At 41.8% G+C, this 20,709-nt stretch overlaps 1 protein-coding gene across 1 annotated transcript; it reads right to left on the bottom strand.

Annotated features, from left to right (window-relative positions):
* Positions 1 to 225: 225 nt before the first annotated feature.
* Positions 226 to 8,787, bottom strand: S1PR1 (sphingosine-1-phosphate receptor 1). Its single transcript, XM_063940089.1, has 2 exons — positions 8,385 to 8,787; positions 226 to 3,693 (listed from the first exon to the last, which is right to left on the bottom strand). The coding sequence occupies exon 2, from the start codon at positions 3,611 to 3,613 to the stop codon at positions 2,492 to 2,494; it is 1,122 nt and encodes a 373-aa protein (XP_063796159.1). The 5' UTR covers positions 3,614 to 3,693; positions 8,385 to 8,787; the 3' UTR covers positions 226 to 2,491.
* Between the last annotated feature and the right edge of the window lie 11,922 nt (positions 8,788 to 20,709).

Here is a 20,709-nt window from a genome sequence, read left to right as displayed (position 1 = left end):
GTAAGAACCATAAATTATCTGTAGGCTGCACTCCCAACAGCTGCCTGAGAAGCATATTCACAAATATGGTCTCTCTTCTCATGGGATTTCCTGTCTGCTCATACTTGCAGATGGTATTTCCGGAAACCTCACATTGTCCCGGATCCCTAATTCCAGCCATAAATGGAAATGACTCCAGTGACTTTCTCTATGACCTCTTTTACCCAATATAGTTGAGCACGCAGGTTTCATTACAAAATTATCAGTTTTATTACAGGTTTATAATAATACAGTATTTCTATGTGCAAATTCAAGGAGAATAGTCAGGCATTTTTAAATACTATGTAAAAACAGACAAACAAACAAAAAGTCTATTTAATTGCACTGGTAAAAATACTAAAACGGTACAAAATAAAAAGTTTTGTAAATGGCTCATATAAACCACTTGTCAACAGTTTGCGTTTAGAACAACACAGCTTTGTAAAGTCTGAGAAAAACAGGTTTCCCAAATGGGAAAATTAATACTACTTTGTCTTAGCTATTACATTCAAAGACAGTTCCATCTCACAGTAGTGCCCATTGTGTACTGCAGCTGCGCCACCTACTGTAGTAGCAAACATGCTCCATCCACCATTTTATATACGCAGTACATGCCCCTTCAAAATCAGGAAGTACTCATTTCACTCCACAGATTCACTGGCACACCCTCTGTCAGCATGGGTCAGGAGGCACTACGAGCAAATAAGTGCCAAGACAAGAACAAGTTGTGGTTGCATCTCCTTAACCCAAATTCTGTATTGAAAATATTAATACAAACTACAGTACAGCAAGGCTGGTTTGTTTGCATTGTTCTAAGGAAGCCATCATGAATGCATATTTCACTTTACTTGTTTCAAGGATGACTGTAAATACTTGCAATGATGTAGTAGTGAACATTACATGTGGATAAAACCATCCTGCATAAACAGTCCATGTCATCTATACACAGCTGAGGCAGACATTTTGTGAACCAATATTAATCCTATTAGATCACTAGCACATCCCTGAGGCGCGAGTGTCTCAAACTTCATGTAGAGATGTGCAGTGCTGTCCTCCAGAAATCCAGATCCACCCGAATTTTGTGGATCCGAACCAAAGCCCGGTCCGGATCTCCCAAGGAGATCTGATTCAAGTCCTGGTTCGAATGTTCCCGCGGTTTGGAATTTGTATTTTAAATCCGAATTCTGGGTATTGGATTGCAAAAATTACATGATTTTAGATGTTTTTTATATATTTTTATCAATGATTTAAAATTTTCTTTTTAGCATTTTTTAACCTAACCAAAAATGTAATCCAACCCAAAACACTTGAGGGTGGTATTGCCAAAACCAAAACATGATGATAAATTAGAACCAAAACCGTGCTGTCCACACACATCTCTAATTTCATGTAAAATCCTTGTGTTCTAATGAAAACAGCTCACAACATGGCTGCACCCACTGTTGGCAAATGACAGGTACACTTGAATTTTAACTTGATTTTAATCTGTACAGGGAACTGAGCTTGCTGCTCTTCAGTAAGGTCTGTTATCATAAATAAAACTCTACACATTTCCTCCACTAAAAAATACATATTTTTGAATGCTAACACCAATGGGATAGATAACTTGATGGAGTTAAACAAGCTTTACACAATTCTATATCCTGCCTATACCATTAAGCATCAATTTAATCTGCACATTTTTTTATTTATTAAAAACTTGCGTCAATCCCAACCATTGTTGAATTCTGTTACAGAAACCAGAATGCTATTTTATGCACCAGAATTCACTATTCTTCTTTTATAGCTGTAGTCCAAATTATTATAATTTCTGAAGACACAAATAAATATATGTATGTATGTATGTATGCATGTTAAACAAGTCATACAATGCATTCATATTCAGTATAGCAAGCTAAGGCTACAATCGGTGTGAGACCTTTAACTTTTAAATAGTTATATCAAGTTTAGAGACCACAAAGTGCATAAGAATGTATAATCTCTTACAAGAGTATCATTCCTAAGAGATTAGGATGTGTACTGTATGTAGTGATGCTGGCTATATATCTAGTTCAATCATAACATGGACTATTAAGGCAGACTTTGTTACAGAGAAAGATCATTTTAACTTTTTCAGCTCATATTTAAATATGAGATGGTTAAGCTGTTGTGTGACAGACTTAAAATGACCAATCTGTATCTTCTATGGAAAGTTTTGATCTATATTAAGTGTCCTTTATACATTGAGTAAGTGATGCTAGATGTAGTTTCACATTCTTCCGTACAAGACCAGACTTCCACAGGTCAGCATCTAGTCTATGCAACTTGGTTCACCTCATTTTCTCTTCTAGTGAAGTGCTTGGTATCTCCAGACCTAACCCTATATTACTGGATGCAGCATGTCCTTTGCATTGTCCAGGTGGTAAGGAGACATTTCCCATTAAGATTTATACATTTCCAGCAGTATGTTAAGTTCCAGGATGCAAACCATGCATTAGGAAGAGGAAGTTAAATTGCCAGAAGACATAAGAGTTACTGGGTATTCTCCCTCTTCTTTCTGTTGGTGAGAAGTGTTGTCAGACTTGCTCCGGCTAAATTCCATCCCTGTGATGATGGGTCTTTTAACTTTTGTCTCTGGGTTTAGAATAGAGCAATGGCAACGTGCCATCTTTAGGAAGGCACGCCTCATCTCCCTGTTGGTCAGGGTATAGATGATAGGATTAGTGGCCGAGTTGAGAACTGCAAGAGCCAAGAAGTACTCAGCTTTGAATAGAACCTGGCAGGTCCCAACTTTACATCCAAAGTCCATCAACAGAAAAATGAATAGAGGTGACCAACATAAGATGAAGGCACTTAGGACAATGATGACTGTTTTAAGCAATGCCATTGACTTCTCTGAGCTCCTACTGGTTCTGGCACAGTTTCTTCTAAAGGTCAGGCTTCTGCTTCGTGTTCTTACTAAGAAATAAATCCTGGCATATAGAATAACAATGGCTATCAATAAAATACTGAAAATGGTGGTACAGAAAAGGATGTAATGTTTATGGTACAAGGGAAGGACTGTGGAGCAATACCTCATGTCTGTCAAGCAGTTCCAGCCCATAATTGGGAGACCTCCAAGGCACAAGGACAGAAGCCAACAGCCACTAATCAAAAGGAAAGACCTGGAACTCTTGCTGCCATTGTGTATCTTCATTTTCAGCATGGTTATATAACGCTCAATAGCAATGGCCAAAAGGCTAAAGACGGAGGCAGATAGAGCCACAAACATACTCCCTTCCCGTACAAACCACTGTACTGGTGTTAACCTGTAGGTATTGGATCCAGAAAGTAGGATGTTAGCTGTGTAAGCAGCTCCAGCCAATAAGTCAGAAAGTGCCAAATTCCCAATAAAATAGTACATGGGCCGATGGAACTTCTTGGTTCTCCAGATGGTGAGAAGCACCAGAACATTCTCCAGTACAATGAAACAACAAATAATGATGAATATGATGGAGGATGGCTTCAAGTCATTGGTAGAGTTGTTCTTATACTTTCCTGTGTGGTTATAATGACTTACAATAACATCAGGGTTATAATAAAGGTTCTTTTTATGAAGCAGTTCAGAGGAAGTCATAGCTGCTGCAGTTCCTCCAAACCAACACAAGATGGCAGATGTGATGTTGCAATGAAGATCCTGGCACCAAAGTCAAGTTCCTTAAAACAACATAATAACATGTTAGAAGGTTTATTCTTATTTTTGTTCATACATCACCTATATAATTTGCAATTCTGTGGAGTAAGAAATGAAATATTACATTTCTGTAGCATGGCTGAACACTTTCAACATCATAAAAAAATGTTAGAAACATAATAATGACTAATTACTTAGTTTTCATCATTATTAAAACTTACTTATATAGCACCATGCAAATAAATTGCTCTACAATAGCTTTGTCAATAACATATCACAAATGGAAGGTTGTGTGGAGCAAGTCTCAGCCACCATACTACAAGAAGATCAGTGTCTGTTTAGGATAATATTAAAGTGGTCTCATTACTTGCACATGGGGACTAAACCAGTCCCTTTGTTGGCTTTATAAGGTTGCAGACTAAGAGTATGCTAGAAGAACAGAGGAAGAAATTCTGCTCCGTCAAACGCTTATCTATTTGTGTGATGTCATCCTTTGTTACAGAGGAAGCTTTCTATGGGGTAAGGTTTTCTTTTTGCATAAGTGAAGCGGTAACACTTGGCTAACAGCAAGCTGTGTGCTGGAAGGAAATTAGGCTTGCATGAATGAGAACCAATACAAGTACAATGTGTTCTGTATTCAGAGGATGCTGCATTCTATGCCCCCAGTTAAAGGAAAAGTAAAAATTAGAAAGAGAATCCAATACCTAGACTCATAGGAACTCCAGAGCAGGTCTCTAATAAATACACACCCAATGATTTCAAAACTGCACCGTGATCTTTAGGATATGACGGCAAGTGCAAAGAACACTTTGGCCACGGCAATATCTTTTGCTGCTGGGTTGCATGGTGTTATATTTAGATTTATGTCTGCAAGTATCATTTGCAAAATGCCCATGCTATGATATCTCTTTATTTATACTTGGACTGGGAACTGAAATACAACTAAAAACTAGGAATAGTTGCAGTTATTAATATATTTCATGTAGAGCAATGTACTGCACTCCAGACTATTGCAAGTTTAATGCTCCATGTTTGCTGCACATTCTAGATTACGGTACATCTTGTTCCCTTTCTTTCTCAACATCACAGCTCCCATAATATAGATTAGAGCTTGTTGGCATGAATAGTTCTTTATTGCTAAGGATTAAGGGCTCTATTCAGAGGGCACATTTCTACATAAATTATGCAGAATACACTCCTGAGGAAGTCCAGCTAGAGAGCTTAAGGGACGAAACGCGTAGAGGATATACTAACCTGAACCTCCATTTAATATCTCTATTGTTTTATTTTCGACAGACAGGCATTTCTACCTATGTTGTAAAACTGTATTACACTATTGGGCATTCCATTCCTTCTCTTCATATGTGTCTTGAAATGAGGATAAAAAAAAACTATTACAGGTTGAGTATCCCTGATCCAAAATGCTTGGGACCAGAAGTATTTTGGATATCGGATTTTTCCGTATTTTGGAATAATTGCATACCATAATGAGATATCATGGTGATGGGACCTAAGTCTAAGCACACTTTGTGCATTAAACAATGTGTGTGTATATTCACACAATTCATTTATGTTTCATATAAACCTTATACACACAGCCTGAAGGTCATTTAATACAATATTATTAATAACGTTGTGTATTAAACAAAGTTTGTGTACATTGAGCCATCAGAAAACAAAGGTTTCACTATCTCACTCTCGCTCAAAAAATTCCGTATTTCGGAATATTCCGTATTTTGGAATATTTGGATATGGGATACTCAACCTGTATAACATTGGAGAAGTTTTCGATCTAGTGTTACCTAGGAGACTGGTACACTATTGAAGCAGGAGATGTGATTGAACAAGTGGTTCCATACCACTATTTACGGTACAAGTCCTTTATATAGGGTGCGTCATATTGGTGGTGGATATTCATACTAAAACAACCTGTGATATATTACACCAGAGGGCGCTATTCTCATATATATATATATATATATATATATATATATAGTCAAAAAGAAGAGGCGGCACTCGGAGGCTTAAAGGTGTTGAATTGTATTGTCACAAACGAGAACTAACGTTTCGGGGTCAAACTACCCCTTTGTCAAAGTGAACAGGTGTTCACTTTGACAAAGGGGTAGTTTGACCCCGAAACGTTAGTTCTCGTTTGTGACAATACAATTCAACACCTTTAAGCCTCCGAGTGCCGCCTCTTCTTTTTGACTGTGAACTTTTCCTGGAGGGCACCGGAGCATTTATGCAAGCATCAGTGGGAGTGCCGGTCCTTTTTGGAATGTATATATATATATATATATATATATATATATATATATATATATGTATATATTAGTTTTTGCCTGAATAGCTGGAAAAGATTTGAACATATAAAATTGTGTCAATGTTGTACAAAAATATTCGGGACAATATTGGCGATATTGCTGAATAGAGCCTTAAATGTAGAATACTGTATGAGCCACTACAAATAGTTTAGGGGTAAAATGTACAATGCAAGGTTGGTTATGCCATGTAAATGATCACTGCTTTAAAAATCCAGCCAGACTTGCATGAAGTCCCGCACAGCCTGCGTCTCGCAGGCTATTACATTTTACCCCTAGAAGATTTGTTAATTGCACAGAACCCAAAACATTATGGACATGTGTTGTTGTAAACTGCTAAAAAGACTTGATAACATGTGAACAATAGAGGGAAATATAAGTAACCTTAAGAAGCACTGAGTAATAATCAGAGTGGGGTCATTTGATGCCATCCTTAATGTTGTATGTTGTAGGAGTTAGAAAGATAAATAATAGAGAAGGAACTTGTCACCAGCCTCCTACTGAGGTATCTTCCAGTCTGTACCTGTTGCTCAAATCAAGACTCACACAAATAAGTTGCATAATGGTTTTATGATGGATTGTCAGTTATAATGTTTGGGTGGTCTTCAGGTTGCCGGCGGTCGGGGTCCCGGCGTCCAGCATACCGGCGCTGGAATCCTGACCGCCGGCATACCGATATCTTTTCTCCCTCTTGGGGTCCACGACCCTCCTGGAGGGAGAAAAGATAGCGTGGTGCGAGTGGCGCGCCACCGTGCCTGCAGCGTGGCGAGTGCAGCAAGCCCGCAAGGGGCTCATCTGCGCTCGCCCAGCTGTCGATATGCCGGATGTCGGGATTCCGGCGCCGGTATGCTGGTCGCCGGGACCCCGACCTCAGGCAAACCATACTACACCCATAATGTACGATGGTCCTGATTATCTGAGGTCACTTTGCAAACGTACCCATACATACTAAATAGACAGTAGAGTTAATCAGCGCTAAATATACATTATCATCAATCACTAAGGGAAAAACCTTGCACACAGTATGCACAGCAGTGTGAGATATGAGTTTGAAGTACATGGCAGATTTCAAAATGAAATGGTGTTTCAGCCCTTTAGAATACATCAGTGCTACGTGAGCTGTCCATTTAGTTGTTGCTCCAGAAATTGTTGGAGCGAGTGTAAAAACGTGTTAAGCCAGGTACACCCTAGACGATACTGTATGTTGATATGTTCCATGAGTGATATTGTCAGTGTTTTCCCTTGAACTCCAAGGCAAACGACATAGTGCATACACAATGAACGATATCGCTAACGATATCGTTCAGTGACGTCATCCTGCCACAACCCCCGAACATGCAGTTTCTGATTATATCAGATTGACCTGCATGCTCGGACAATGGGGCAGATCATGTATTAACCTGGAGAAGGGATAAAGAAGTGATAAAGCAGTGATAAGCGAAGATGATAATGCACCAGCCAGTTATTACCGATTTGAAAAATGACAGGAGCTGACTGGGTGGTGTGCTATCACCTTGCACTTATCACTGCTTTATCACTTCCTTATGCCATCTCCAGGCTTAATACATCTGCCCCAATAGGTGATATTGTGAACGGCTCACGGGAGCATGCATTGTTAATAAAATTGTGCGTATACACTCGACGATTATCATAAGGATGGGTCGTTATCATCCACATCATTTAAAACATCGTCTAGTGCGCATGGGGCTTTAAAGTTTTCTGCCACTGTTTAGGGTATAACTAGTAATTGCTACATCCATGCTCACTGTAAAATCCAGGATCAAATCTCCATTGAAACTAATGATGTGTTAGTGAAAGGGGATATTAATGTACCTATCTCTGCAGCAGTAAAAGGAGGTGTAGGCAATGTTTGCATAGGTGGCTTAATTAGCAGGTGTTTGTAGAAAGCATCAGCTTCACCCTCCAATTGATGTAGCATGCAATAGGCTACAGTACTGTGTGCAAGTGTGATCTCTGAGATTCCAATGTCGCACTGCAAACAGATTACACTAATCACCTTAATAAGTATCGACCTGGTAGTATCACCGCTGGCCAGTATACTGTATACACTTGGTAGGAATAGCAAGTGGAAATATTTCCTACCTAACATTCCAAACGTGACAGATAACACGTCTGTAAACTTTTCTGACTTTTGACAAATTGCAGTTCTACCGATGCGCTAATCTGCCGATGTCTACTTATAAAGCTAAAAAGTATCGAACACTTTTAATTAAAATGCTCGATGCATGCATCTACTGTATCCCACTGCCATGTATAAAGAGCTAGATCTGCAGCACTAGCATCAACTTCTGCTACTAGTTCAAAGATCTAGTTATAAAGACTTTCTAACACTAGTATTAAGCAACTCTGCAGGATGAAGCAGGCTTCCTTACCTTGGGGATAGATTGGAGCTTGGCTGTGGTCAGACTGCCTGAGAGTTTAAGCAAACCGCAGTCTCCTGTGTAGTCCAACACGATTTGTTCACTAGTGAGTGATCTGGCCACAGAGTAAAACCATTCCCAACATTGCAAATCCTTTATTCATGTGGAAACGTGCTATGCAGATACTGTAGCTCCAGCACATGGATCCTGACTCATCAGAAGTCGGCGCTGGCTGCTGTCCTGTGCAGTAATCACAGTGTAGTAGTTGTGCCGCTGTCGCAATGTCGAGGTGCTGTGTGCTCGCTGCCCCAGCCCCGTCGCTCCTCCCAGCTGAGCACTCTGCAGACTGGCATTCCGTGCGCGATAGCAGCGGCCGCTAACAGTAGCTGCAACAGCCCCGGTATAATCACTGACATAAATACAGTACTCTGCTGTGGTCTATGTCTGGCAGATACGCTGCACCCCGCCTCTTAGAATGAGTCAGCGCTCGGCTGCCAAGAGATGCCCCGTTTCACCTCCCTGTAGCCAGGTGCTAGTAAATCACAACTTTACAAACTGCTTTGTAGTGTGCATACTGTACATTCCTGATTATAACATGCTGATTATAACGTGATGTCTTTTTGGTGGTTTTATGTATTACAGCGGTTTTAATAGCTAGTCCAATTCATTCTGTGATCGTTTTCGGATTAGGGTTACAATTCAATAATGATTATTTTTTTTTTTTAGTAGATCCACTATTTTATAATGAGAGTTCAAAGTAATAATCCCATAGTTTTTTTTTTTCAAGCTGTGGTGCAGCCGGCCTGTTAGTTTTTAGTTAATTGGTGCTGGGTGGGCAGTTAAAAAAGTATTCATAGGAGTTAGGAACCTGTTTTTTGTGTCCCTGGTCCTCGGAGCCCCTCTGACCCACGGGGTCCGGTACAGGTGTCTGGTTCAGTATGATACAGCGGAGGCTGAGATGCCTGCCATCAGTATACCAATGACTGCATCCCAGCTGCCAGTATGCCAGCAGCAAGGCGAGCGCAAAGAGTCCCCTTGCGAGATCGCTGTGCTCGCCACAGGTTCTATTCCCACTCTATAGGTGTCGTGGACACCCACTGGTGGGAATAGCCCGTTAGGATTCCGTCTGGCGGCATTGTCATCGGCTGGGATCCCGGCATTGGTATCCTGACTGCCAGCAGCCTATTCGTATCCCCATGTACCCCCTGCACCGCCCCCCCCCCCCCCTTCCCCCTCATGTCGCCGGGCCTGGTGTTGGTCATGTAAACATCAGTGGTTATACCATGTGATTAAACAGAGCTCTGTGGATGCGCACAGGAGCTGAGATGCGGACATACTTGCTGACTTTCTCTGTCTCCTCTTCGGGAGAAGCCCAGAGAATAGTCTCTGCTGGCCACCATGACAAAACACAGTGATGAGCAAGTCCGCAGGGATTGGTGGGGCTAAAATGAAGCGGGTGGGATGTGGGAGTGCTGCCTACTCTTCTGGTTGGTGTGGGGGACCACCCAAAAAATCATGAGTCTTCCGCAACTTCCGGGACAGTAGGCAAGCATGTTAATCACTTCCAGGTGTCTGCAATGAATACAAGCAGAAAGCCACTGGATGGGCATTGGAAAGAGGCATTTAATGGCTGGCAACCATCAAAAACCTACAATCCAATGGAAAAAAACATTTAATCGGATCCAGAACATCGATGGTTGCTAACTATTGGTTTTAAGGGTCAATGCCTACACAAAGAAACCTTAGTAATTACCTCTTTTTTCCTGTGGGTTGTATCTTCATACTGCTATTAATGATTGCTTACTTGAGTATCACAGTAATCAGTCACATGCCATTGAATTTGTTGAGCAGGGAGCCTTTGGAATACCTCTCAGATCTCTATTTTTACTGTGATAGCCAAACATGCATTCTTTAAATATGCCATCTAAAGGGGATGCAGTCAGTTTACCGGTTGTCTGGATCCCGATGTTCAGGAGACTGACGCCGGAATCCAGACACCTGTCGATAAACCGACAGCCGGCATCCCAACACTCCCCCGTACTTCCCACTACGTTGGTGGGTCCACGTAACAACCGAGTGGGAATAGAACCTGTGGCAAGTGAAGCTCGCCACTGTGCACGAAGCGTGGCGAGCTCAGCAGCTCGTGGGGGAACATGCTGCCTTGCCGCCAGTATTCCGGCAGATGGCATGCCGCTATCAGGATTCTGACAGCCGGCATCCCGTCTGCTGACTTATCGTATGTATCCCATCTAAAGCAGGTTAAGAAAACCTATGTGCTAACTTATTCTCCAAGAACTATTCATTAAAATCTAAGGGCATGAGGTATTGTGAGCAGAGTAGGATATTTATCTATCTACTTTCCAGCTCTACAACGAATTACACCGATTACTACAAACATGAGCAAATAACCGTGAAAATTGTAACCTGCCTCTGCTTGGCATTAATGAATAACAACTTTTGAACATCATTACCATCTACACACGGGAATATGCAGACTTTATTTAATAAGAAAAGTGTAAAATCGAATCTAAACTGCTTTAAAAATATTAAAAAAATGTTTTGAAATTAAATAGGGAACTGGTTATTCACAACAGTTTTTTATGATCATCTACTGACAACGTTGTAGAATATTTTACTGTTCCCCAGAGTTTCTGACCTCAGGATTTGTCTTATTTATTGCCTTGTATTTGTCATCTTGCAACTTTTACAAACGTACGAAAACATAAATAAGGGAAGCAAAAAAAAAGAAGCAACAAATTAAACAAAGATTGCATCCTAGTATTCACAAGCCATATTAAATACCTCTAGGAGTCTAGGTGGAAAAAAGGCCCTTTAACATCTGTACCATTAAAAACACATGCTCTATTTTGTTCTCTCATATAGCTTTACAAGTTATTATGTCTACAGTGTCAGCCAACCCTATTAGTAGGAAACAGAATTCACTGTTAACGTTTGTGGATTATTTTTCTAGATATCCCACGTGGAAGAAGAATTTTAACTCCTATTTTTTCAAACAAAATGTTTATTTAAAGTTCACATTTCCAAACGTGTGAGAGGTGCAAGCGGATGTATTTACTTTGTTGCAAAGATGGAAAATTATTTTTAATTGTGATCGGGATCATATCTAAGCCACAATTGTATATGGCAAAATGTGTTTAACCCCCCCCCCCCCCCCCCCCCTCACACTACATTCGTCAAAAAACATTGATTATTGTTTTTTACATTGAACATGTATATCCCTGTGATTTCACACGGGAAATACCAAAATACGTAAATTAATCAAGAATATATGTTTTGTGTACATTTCAATTCACAATGGAGAGTATGGCAAAAAGATTATTTTCTGCGCCTGACACATATATATGCAGGGGCGGATTGGGATGGAAAACCAGCCCGGGAAATTTATGGTAGCAGCCCTAATGGGGGTGGGGTCTGTTGTGGGGGTGTGGTCTGAGGGGGCGGGATTCCTCCTCATAGGGTCTGACTCTGAGTTGGACACAGTTGCGGCCATCCTTGGGTCTTTTGCTGCAGTTGCGTTTGTGACTTTATGCTAATGACACTATAATGCACTTCCCTAGTGTATATCCGTGCATTCAAATATGCAAGGACTGAGATGTCCACTTTCAGTGTCTACAGATGCTGCAATCATGCTTTGTGTGCTTTAAACACCCCCATCGGTCGCATCACTTATACTGTCACCAGCCCTATACTAGGTGCAGATCATCCATCTGAGTATGGCCACCAATGTGAGCAATTCAATGTCTATATATGCAGCCACTTTCAGCAACACGCCTATACTACGCTACGTTTGCGTCTGATTAGCCAACCCCCTGTAACCGCACAGGAATGCCCAACACATTACAAATACATTTCTTGGTGCGTGTGTCTGAGCTTTTATCCGTTAGATACCATTATCCTCAGATAGGTGTTAGCTCATTCTGGCTATAGGGGAAGAAAATAGTGCTAACCACACATAGCAAAAAAACAAAACAAAAAAAAATTATTAATGAGAAACCCTTGAAATAATAAAGGCCCTGAAATATAATGGGCAGAACATGATGTGCGGAATGGAGGTAAGCAGGATTGGTATCTGGATGGAAGATAGACAGTAAATAGACAGTCAATTGGTCAACAGAGTTAAACGGTCAACATGGACTTAGGTTAACAGCGTTACAAGGTCGACAGGGTTATCAGGTCGACATGCAAATGGTCCACAAAGAAAAGGTTGGCACATGATTTTCCATGATTTTTAGGGCTAGGGGTTAAAATTAGGCACTTGCGAGAGGATTAGGGTTATGCTGCAGGAGGGGATAGTTAGGGTTAGACTCTAGGGGGAAGGCTAGAGTTAGGCACTAGGGGGAAAGTTAGGGTTAGGCTGCTGGAGGGGTTAGTTAAGGTTAGACACTAGGTGGAAGGTTACAGTTAGGCACTAGTGGGAGAATTAGGGTTAGGCTGCCAGAGGGGATGGTTTGGGTTAGACACTAGGGGAAAGGCTGGGGTTAGGCACTAGGGGGAGGATTAGGGTTAGGCTACTGGAGGGGATGGTTAGGGTTAGACACTTGGTGGAAGGTTAGGCGTAGGCACTAGGGAGAGGATTAGGGTTAGGCTGTCGGAGGAGAGGGCTAGGGTTAGACACTAGGGGGAAGGTTGGGTTTAGGTACTAGGGGGAAGGTTAGGGTTAGGCACTAGGGGGAGGATTAGGGTTAGGGTGCCGGAGGGGACGGTTAGGGTTAGACACTAGGGGAAAGGCTGGGGTTAGGCACTAGGGGAATGTTAGGGATAAATGTATTTTAATTAACTGCGCTAATGAGATACAAGCTGCTTTCTTAGAGATTATTATTATGATGTTTAAAAGAAAGCGCTATAGATGTTAAATGATGTGTGCATTAATTGTATAGTGATAAAAGGCGGTACCTGTAAAAAAGAAAAATTATTATTAATAATCAAATGTTTACACTCTTTTGAGTGAATGTGGTGAAGGAGGTAGCCAGCAGCACTTTAATTATCCTGAATGGCCGTGGTTTCCTACCTTTCCCTATGCTTTGATCCGGGGCCGCTGAGAGCACTGGGCGCTGAGACCGCTGAATGCCGCTGGGAGAGCTGCTGGAAGCGCTGAGAGCCGCTGTGAGCACTGCGGCTCTGATGGTTTTCCTCTGCGGCTGTTGGTTATTAGCGGGGCTGGCAGCGCTTGTGTGTCCCGCTGTGTCCTGGGCTGGCAGCGCTTGCGTGACCCGCTATGTCCTGCGGGCTGTACACCGGCGTGATGTTATTCCCGGCTTCAGGTGCAGCAGGTGTTTATTCTGCACCATAGTTGAGGAACCAACTAGGTACAATGCAATCTTAGACCTGGTATTAACAAACAATCAGGATTTGGTATCGGGTATTATAGTAGGGGAACCCATAGGAAACAGCGACCACAATATGGTCACATTCAATATCAGTTTCCATAAACAGCCCTATACTGGCTCAACTAGGACTTTAAACTTTAGCAAAGCAAATTTTGAAAAGATGAGGGTATTTTTCAGGGATATTGAATGGGAAGGTTTGTTTTTAGAAAAAAATAATACGGAGAAATGGGAGGTACTAAAATTCCTGCTAGCTAAAAATACACTCAAATATATTCCTATGAGTAGCAAAAAAGGGAATAAAAATCATAAACCGATGTGGCTTAACAAAAAGATTAAGGAACTTATGGGCAAGAAAAGGCGAGCATTTAAAAAATACAAATCTGACGGGGAAGCAGAGTCATTTCAGCACTATAAGGAATGTAACAAAAATTGCAAAAAGGAAATAAGAGCGGCTAAAGTAGAAACTGAAAAACTAGTAGCAAAGGAAAGCAAAGCGAATCCCAAAAAATTCCTTAAATACATTAATAGCAAGAGATTAAAAAAGGAGAGTATAGGCCCTTTAAAAGACAAGTTGGGAGTCTTAAGCAAAAATGATAATGACATAGCGGACACACTAAATGAGTTTTTTTCTACAGTATTCACTAGAGAGGACCCAATTCAGGGACTGACACACAATCTCAATAATGAGAATATCACACTGATAGGTACTTATTTAAGCGAGGAAGTAGTCTGTGACCGATTAAAACATTTAAAGATTAATAAATCACCAGGGCCCGATGGTATTCATCCAAGGGTTCTAATGGAGCTTCACTCTGAACTGGCAAAACCGCTATCTTTGATCTTTGAGGATTCAGTTATATCAGGTATGGTTCCCAAAGACTGGCGTATAGCGGAAGTAGTGCCTATATTCAAAAAGGGAAGTAAAGCTGAACCAGGTAATTATAGACCAGTTAGTCTTACATCTATAGTGGGGAAAGTATTGGAAGGTATTCTAAGAGATAGTATTCAGAAGTTCCTTGAAACCAATAAGGTCATTAAAAGGAATCAACATGGGTTTATGAAGGACAGATCCTGTCAAACCAACTTACTTGGCTTTTATGAAACAGTAAGCGCAAACCTAGATCAGGGTAAAGACGTGGATGTAATCTTTTTAGACTTTGCCAAAGCGTTCGATACTGTACCACACATGAGACTTATCTACAAGCTTCAAGAATCAGGGCTAGGAAGCACAATATGCACTTGGGTCAAAAACTGGTTAGATAATAGGAAGCAGCGCGTTGTGGTTAATGGATCTTTTTCAACTTGGACTGAAGTGCTAAGTGGTGTGCCGCAAGGCTCAGTATTAGGACCGCTATTGTTCAATATTTTCATTAACGACCTAACAGAAGGTCTAGAGAGCATGGTGTCAATTTTTGCAGGTGATACCAAATTGTGTAAGGCTATAAATACAGAGTAGGATGCAGAGTCTCTTCAGAACGACTTAGTTAAATTAGAAGCATGGGCAGCCAAATGGAGAATGCGCTTCAACACAGACAAGTGTAAGGTAATGCACTGTGGTAACAAGAACAAAAATTACACCTACCTACTAAATGGGGTAAAATTAGGGGATTCTGTACTGGAAAAGGACTTAGGTGTCCACATAGATAGCAAGCTAAGCAGTAGTACCCAAAGTAGGACTGCATCAAAGAAGGCTAATAAGATATTAGCATGCATAAAACGGGGTATTGATGCTAGGGACGAGAGTATTATACTCCCGTTATATAAATCACTAGTGAGGCCACACCTTGAATACTGTGTACAATTCTGGGCACCGTACTACAAAAAGGATATCCTGGAGCTTGAAAAGGTACAGAGGAGGGCGACCAAACTAATTAAGGGCATGGAGACGATGGAATACAAGGAAAGGCTTGAAAGACTAGGCATGTTTACATTGGAAAAGCGGAGACTAAGAGGGGATATGATCAACATCTACAAATATATAAGGGGACAATACACAGAGCTTGCGCGGGACCTGTTTTTGGTTAGATCAACACAGAGGACTCGTGGACACTCGCTCAGGTTAGAGGAGAGGAGATTCCGCACAATACGGCGTAAGGACAATACGTGTTTGGAATTCCCTGCCCGAGGGAGTTGTAATGGCGGAATCTATCAACACCTTTAAGAATGGGTTAGATAAATTCCTATTGGATAAGGATATCCAGGGGTATGGTGCATAGTCATGCATTATAGTTACTATAAATAGGGATAAAATGCAATGGCTGACAGCAGCACCAGTCAGAAATTTTAGTCAAATCATCATGCATAGGACACCACAAATAGGTTGAACTCGATGGACAATTGTCTTTTTTCAACCTCAGATACTATGTTACTATGTTACTGTCTCACTTTGAAAGCCAGTAGTCTGTTGGCAGGTGAGCTGTAAACCAGTGTGAAACCAAGCATATGGTTCCCACCAAAAAAATTAGGTCATTTCCACCCGGAAGTTCCGGTATTTTTAATATAAATAAAACCAAATAAAAAGAACTTTTATTCACTCTACTCCTCGAAAAAGTGCATTGAAGTGCATGAAACGCGTTGGAGAACTTATACACTTCAAGGAGGAAGCCCTTTGCACGGCTATAAGATCGGCAGCAACACAAGCAGAATAAACACCTGCTGCACCTGAAGCCGGGAATAACATCACGCCGGTGTACAGCCCGCAGGACATAGCGGGTCACGCAAGCGCTGCCAGCCCAGGACACAGCGGGACACACAAGCGCTGCCAGCCCCGCTAATAACCAACAGCCGCAGAGGAAAACCATCAGAGCCACAGTGCTCACAGCGGCTCTCAGCGCTTCCAGCAGCTCTCCCAGCGGCATTCAGCGGTCTCAGCACCCAGTGCTCTCAGCGGCCCCGGATCAAAGCATAGGGAAAGGTAGGAAACCACGGCCATTCAGGATAATTAAAGTGCTGCTGGCTACCTCCTTCACCACATTCACTCAAAAGAGTGTAAACATTTGATTATTAATAATAATTTTTCTTTTTTACAGGTACCGCCTTTTATCACTATACAATTAATGCACACATCATTTAACATCTATAGCGCTTTCTTTTAAACATCAGAATGTTAGGGATAGGCACTAGGGGGAGGATTAGGGTTAGGCTACTGGGGGGGGGGGATAGTTAGGGTTAGACACTTGGGGGAAGGTTAGGGTTAGGCATTAGAGGGAAGGTTAGGCACTAGGGAGACAATTAGGGTTAGGCTGCCGGAGGGGACGGTTAGGGTTAGACACTAGGGGAAAGGCTAGGGTTAGGCACCAGGGAGAGGGTTAGGATTACGATTGAGGGTAAAATAAAAACAATATATGTCCTTTTTTGTGACAACTATTTGTACGGACACCGTTGAGCTAAGTCAATGTTAATGTCGACCATTTAACTGTAGACCTTTTGACTGTGCCAACATTTTTACCCTATTGACTATCAATCATCTGATGTCAACCTTTTGACTGTCTAACTATATACTTTACTGTCGATCTTTTAATCCACAGCCAGCAGGAAGTCACAGTCTGAGAATGATGGAAGCAGGAGCAGGGTCCCCCAACATCACAAAGTAGCGAAGCTCAAGTTGTTGCCAATACACCTTTGTATGAAACATGGATTATTCATCAAACATGCAGGGTTTTATTTTTTTTTACATCGAATTTGCATGTTATTGCTGCAGATGTATGATAGGAGGATCCTAAATCGAGCAAAAGACACAGGGGGAATTCAATCGAAGGCAAATGAATTCACCAGGCCGAATATGCGCGGCAGCTGCCGTGCTTAATGGCAGCAGGATCTCGCTAAAAAGTGTTCTTCACCCCATAGGGTAGCGAGCACTACTGAGCGAATCAGGGTGCAAATTGGCTGAGCAAAGGGTGTGAGTTGGGCTGCCGCTTTAACGCAGAGACAATGGCAATTTACACCCTTCACCCTTAGATAAATTCTCCTCCCCCAAAGTGTTATATAGAACATTAATTATACCCCTTGTACACCTGACTCCCTGGTCCCGCCCAGGACACTGGGTACAGGTTTCTAGCCGTGTCACAGTAACTTGAACCCTGTTTCTACCACAGGCTGGACCCGGAATATTGCCAGAGCATACCGCTGCTGGTGCTTGAAGATGATATCATCTCCAAGCGCTGGGAATGCGGCTCTCCCTATGTAGTGAACGGACCTGGGTTGGAAAACCCTAGTTACCCATTCACACTGACCTTTAACCCGGGTCCATCTTAGGTTAACCCTTTTAAACCGAGCTGCGCCCTGAGTTACCCCGTCAATAACCCAGGTTTTTGTGGCATTGTAAAAGAGGTATTACATACAGTTCTAGCTCACACAGGTACACACTGCAATGTTAAATGACATTTATAAGCTTTAGACTATCAGTGTTGAAGAACTTATTAAAGAACTCTGTAAATTCCATTGTAGAGTAGTCGACTTATTTTCATTTCCCAGTGTTGCCCCGTGGGAATAGGACAGGATATGTAATATAGAATTATTTCTATCAAGGATAAGCTCCCCGCACACAGGGAGACGACGCTGCATGATATGTAATCACATCTGTTTGCCATATGGAAAACAATAAAACTCTCCGGATTCCTTGCTCGCCCCACACACAAGTTATCTGCTTCACCAAGCAGTGTTATTATAAACAGGGACAGACAGAAATACTGAATGAGCAATTGCATGCTACCACCAAAGACAACAGTCCTCTTTCTTTTACCTTTCACAAAGTGTTTAATACAGGCACTCACATTACACAGTATCCAATCCCACTCATGCATCGGATAATTACAGGCTTTCACTCATACAAAAAGAAAACCCAAGTTCATAAATTCACAAAAGATGTTTAACCCATTTTGAACATTATTAAAGTAAAATAGAATTTTGAAGGGGGTGGTATCTGATATTACACAATATAATATACTAGTAATATGGACCTAGCATACACCAGGTCACCGCAGCCGGCACCCGTACTGTTCCGCCCCTCTCCGATATACTATCACCTACTGCTGGCACAACGATCCTTGGGGTATATTTACTAAAGGTAAATTTTCATTGATTTTAATCTAAATCAATGTTCTGTTTCCAGGCCTAAAACACACATTTACCAACATTTAAAAATTAAGATAAAAAATCATTTGTTAGTAAATATGTATGTTAGCCTATAAAATACATTAATAGATTGATTTTAACTGATTTAAATTCGATAACAATGTATGTAAATCGACCTTTAGGAAATATACCCCTTCTCTTTTCTCTTGGGGATATGCACCATCTCCATCGTTGCGGTGGGAGCTGTGGAAGGGGGGGTGGGCACGCACTGCTGCTCTAAATGAGCATGACAGAGACTGGCTAGACCACTGACAACATAGATGTTTTAGTTTTGTATACAGGTAAAAACAATTCCAGGCTTAAAGTGACTCTCAGAAATGAATCTGTGTTATTTCTATACCTCAGGGCTTATCATGGTCAAAACAGGGGCATATTTAATTGTGCGTAGGAGTTGTGAAAAACCCTGCATTTCCCAATTGAATTGCAGGAGAGAAACTTAAATCCCAGCATATTTTTCTTACACCCCCAGAGCAAGTCTGATCTTTCCTAAAGTTGTTATTTTTTAGGAAAAATAGGATTGTAATACCTACCGGTAAATCCTTTTCTCTTAGTCTGTAGAGGATGCTGGGGATGCTTCAAGAACCATGGGGTATAGACAGGATCCGCAGGAGACATGGGCACTTTAAGACTTTAAAAGGGGTGTGAACTGGCTCCTCCCTCTATGCCATTCCTCCAGACTCCAGTTATAGGAACTGTGCAAAGGGAGACGGACATTTTCGAGGAAAAGGATTTATTTAATTTTTAAAACTAAGGTGAGATACATACCAGCTCACACCTCAAACACGCCGTACAACATGGCATTCAACAACAACGCATGCAACGGCATGATCAACATCAGCCACAGAGTGACTGTACTTAACTCAACATGAGTGTGACCATAATCAAACTGCAGATACAGCCCGCACTGGGACGGGCACCCAGCATCCTCTACGGACTAAGAGAAAAGGATTTACCGGTAGGTATTAAAATCCTATTTTCTCATACGTCCTAGAGGATGCTGGGGATGCTTCAAGAACCATGGGGTTTATACCAAAGCTCTAGAACGGGCGAGAGAGTGCGGATGACTCTGCAGCACCGATTGACCAAACAAGAGGTCCTCCTCAGCCAGGGTATCAAACTTGTAAAACTTCGCAAAGGTGTTTGAACCCGACCAAGTAGCAGCTCGGCAAAGCTGTAATGCTGAGACCCCTCGGGCAGCCGCCCAGGAAGAGCCCACCTTTCTGGTAGAATGGGCTTTCACCGATTTCGGTAATGGCAATCCTGCCGTAGAATGAGCCTGCTGAATCGTATTACAGATCCAGTGCGCAATAGTCTGCTTGGAAGCAGGAGCCCCAATCTTGATGGGAGCCCACAGGACAAACAGAGCCTCTGTTTTTCTTAATCTGCGCCGTTCTGGCAACATAGATTTTCAAAGCTCTGACCACATCGAGAGACTTTGATTCCGCCAAGGCGTTAGTAGCCACTGGTACCACAATACGTGAAAAGATGAAACCACTTTTGGCAGAAATTGCTGACGAGTTCTCAACTCCGCTCTATCAGCATGGAAGATTAAATAGGGGCTTTTGTGAGACAAAGCCGCCAACTCAGATACCCGCCTTTGGATGCCAAGGCCAACAACATGACTACTTTCCAAGTAAGGAATTTTAACTCAACCTTACGTAAAGGTTCAAACCAATGAGATTGCAGGAACTGCAAAACCACATTAAGATCCCACGGTGCCACAGGAGGCACAAATGGAGGTTGTATGTGCAGCACGCCTTTCACGAAGGTCTGCACTTCTGGAAGGGAGGCCAATTCTTTCTGAAAGAAGATAGATAAGGCCGAAATCTGCACTTTAATAGAGCCTACCTTAAGGC

Source organism: Pseudophryne corroboree, chromosome 9 (genome assembly GCF_028390025.1).
Source record: "Pseudophryne corroboree isolate aPseCor3 chromosome 9, aPseCor3.hap2, whole genome shotgun sequence".
In the NCBI taxonomy this organism is placed as follows: Eukaryota; Metazoa; Chordata; class Amphibia; order Anura; family Myobatrachidae; genus Pseudophryne; species Pseudophryne corroboree.
This window is presented reverse-complemented; position numbering and strand designations above follow the sequence as displayed.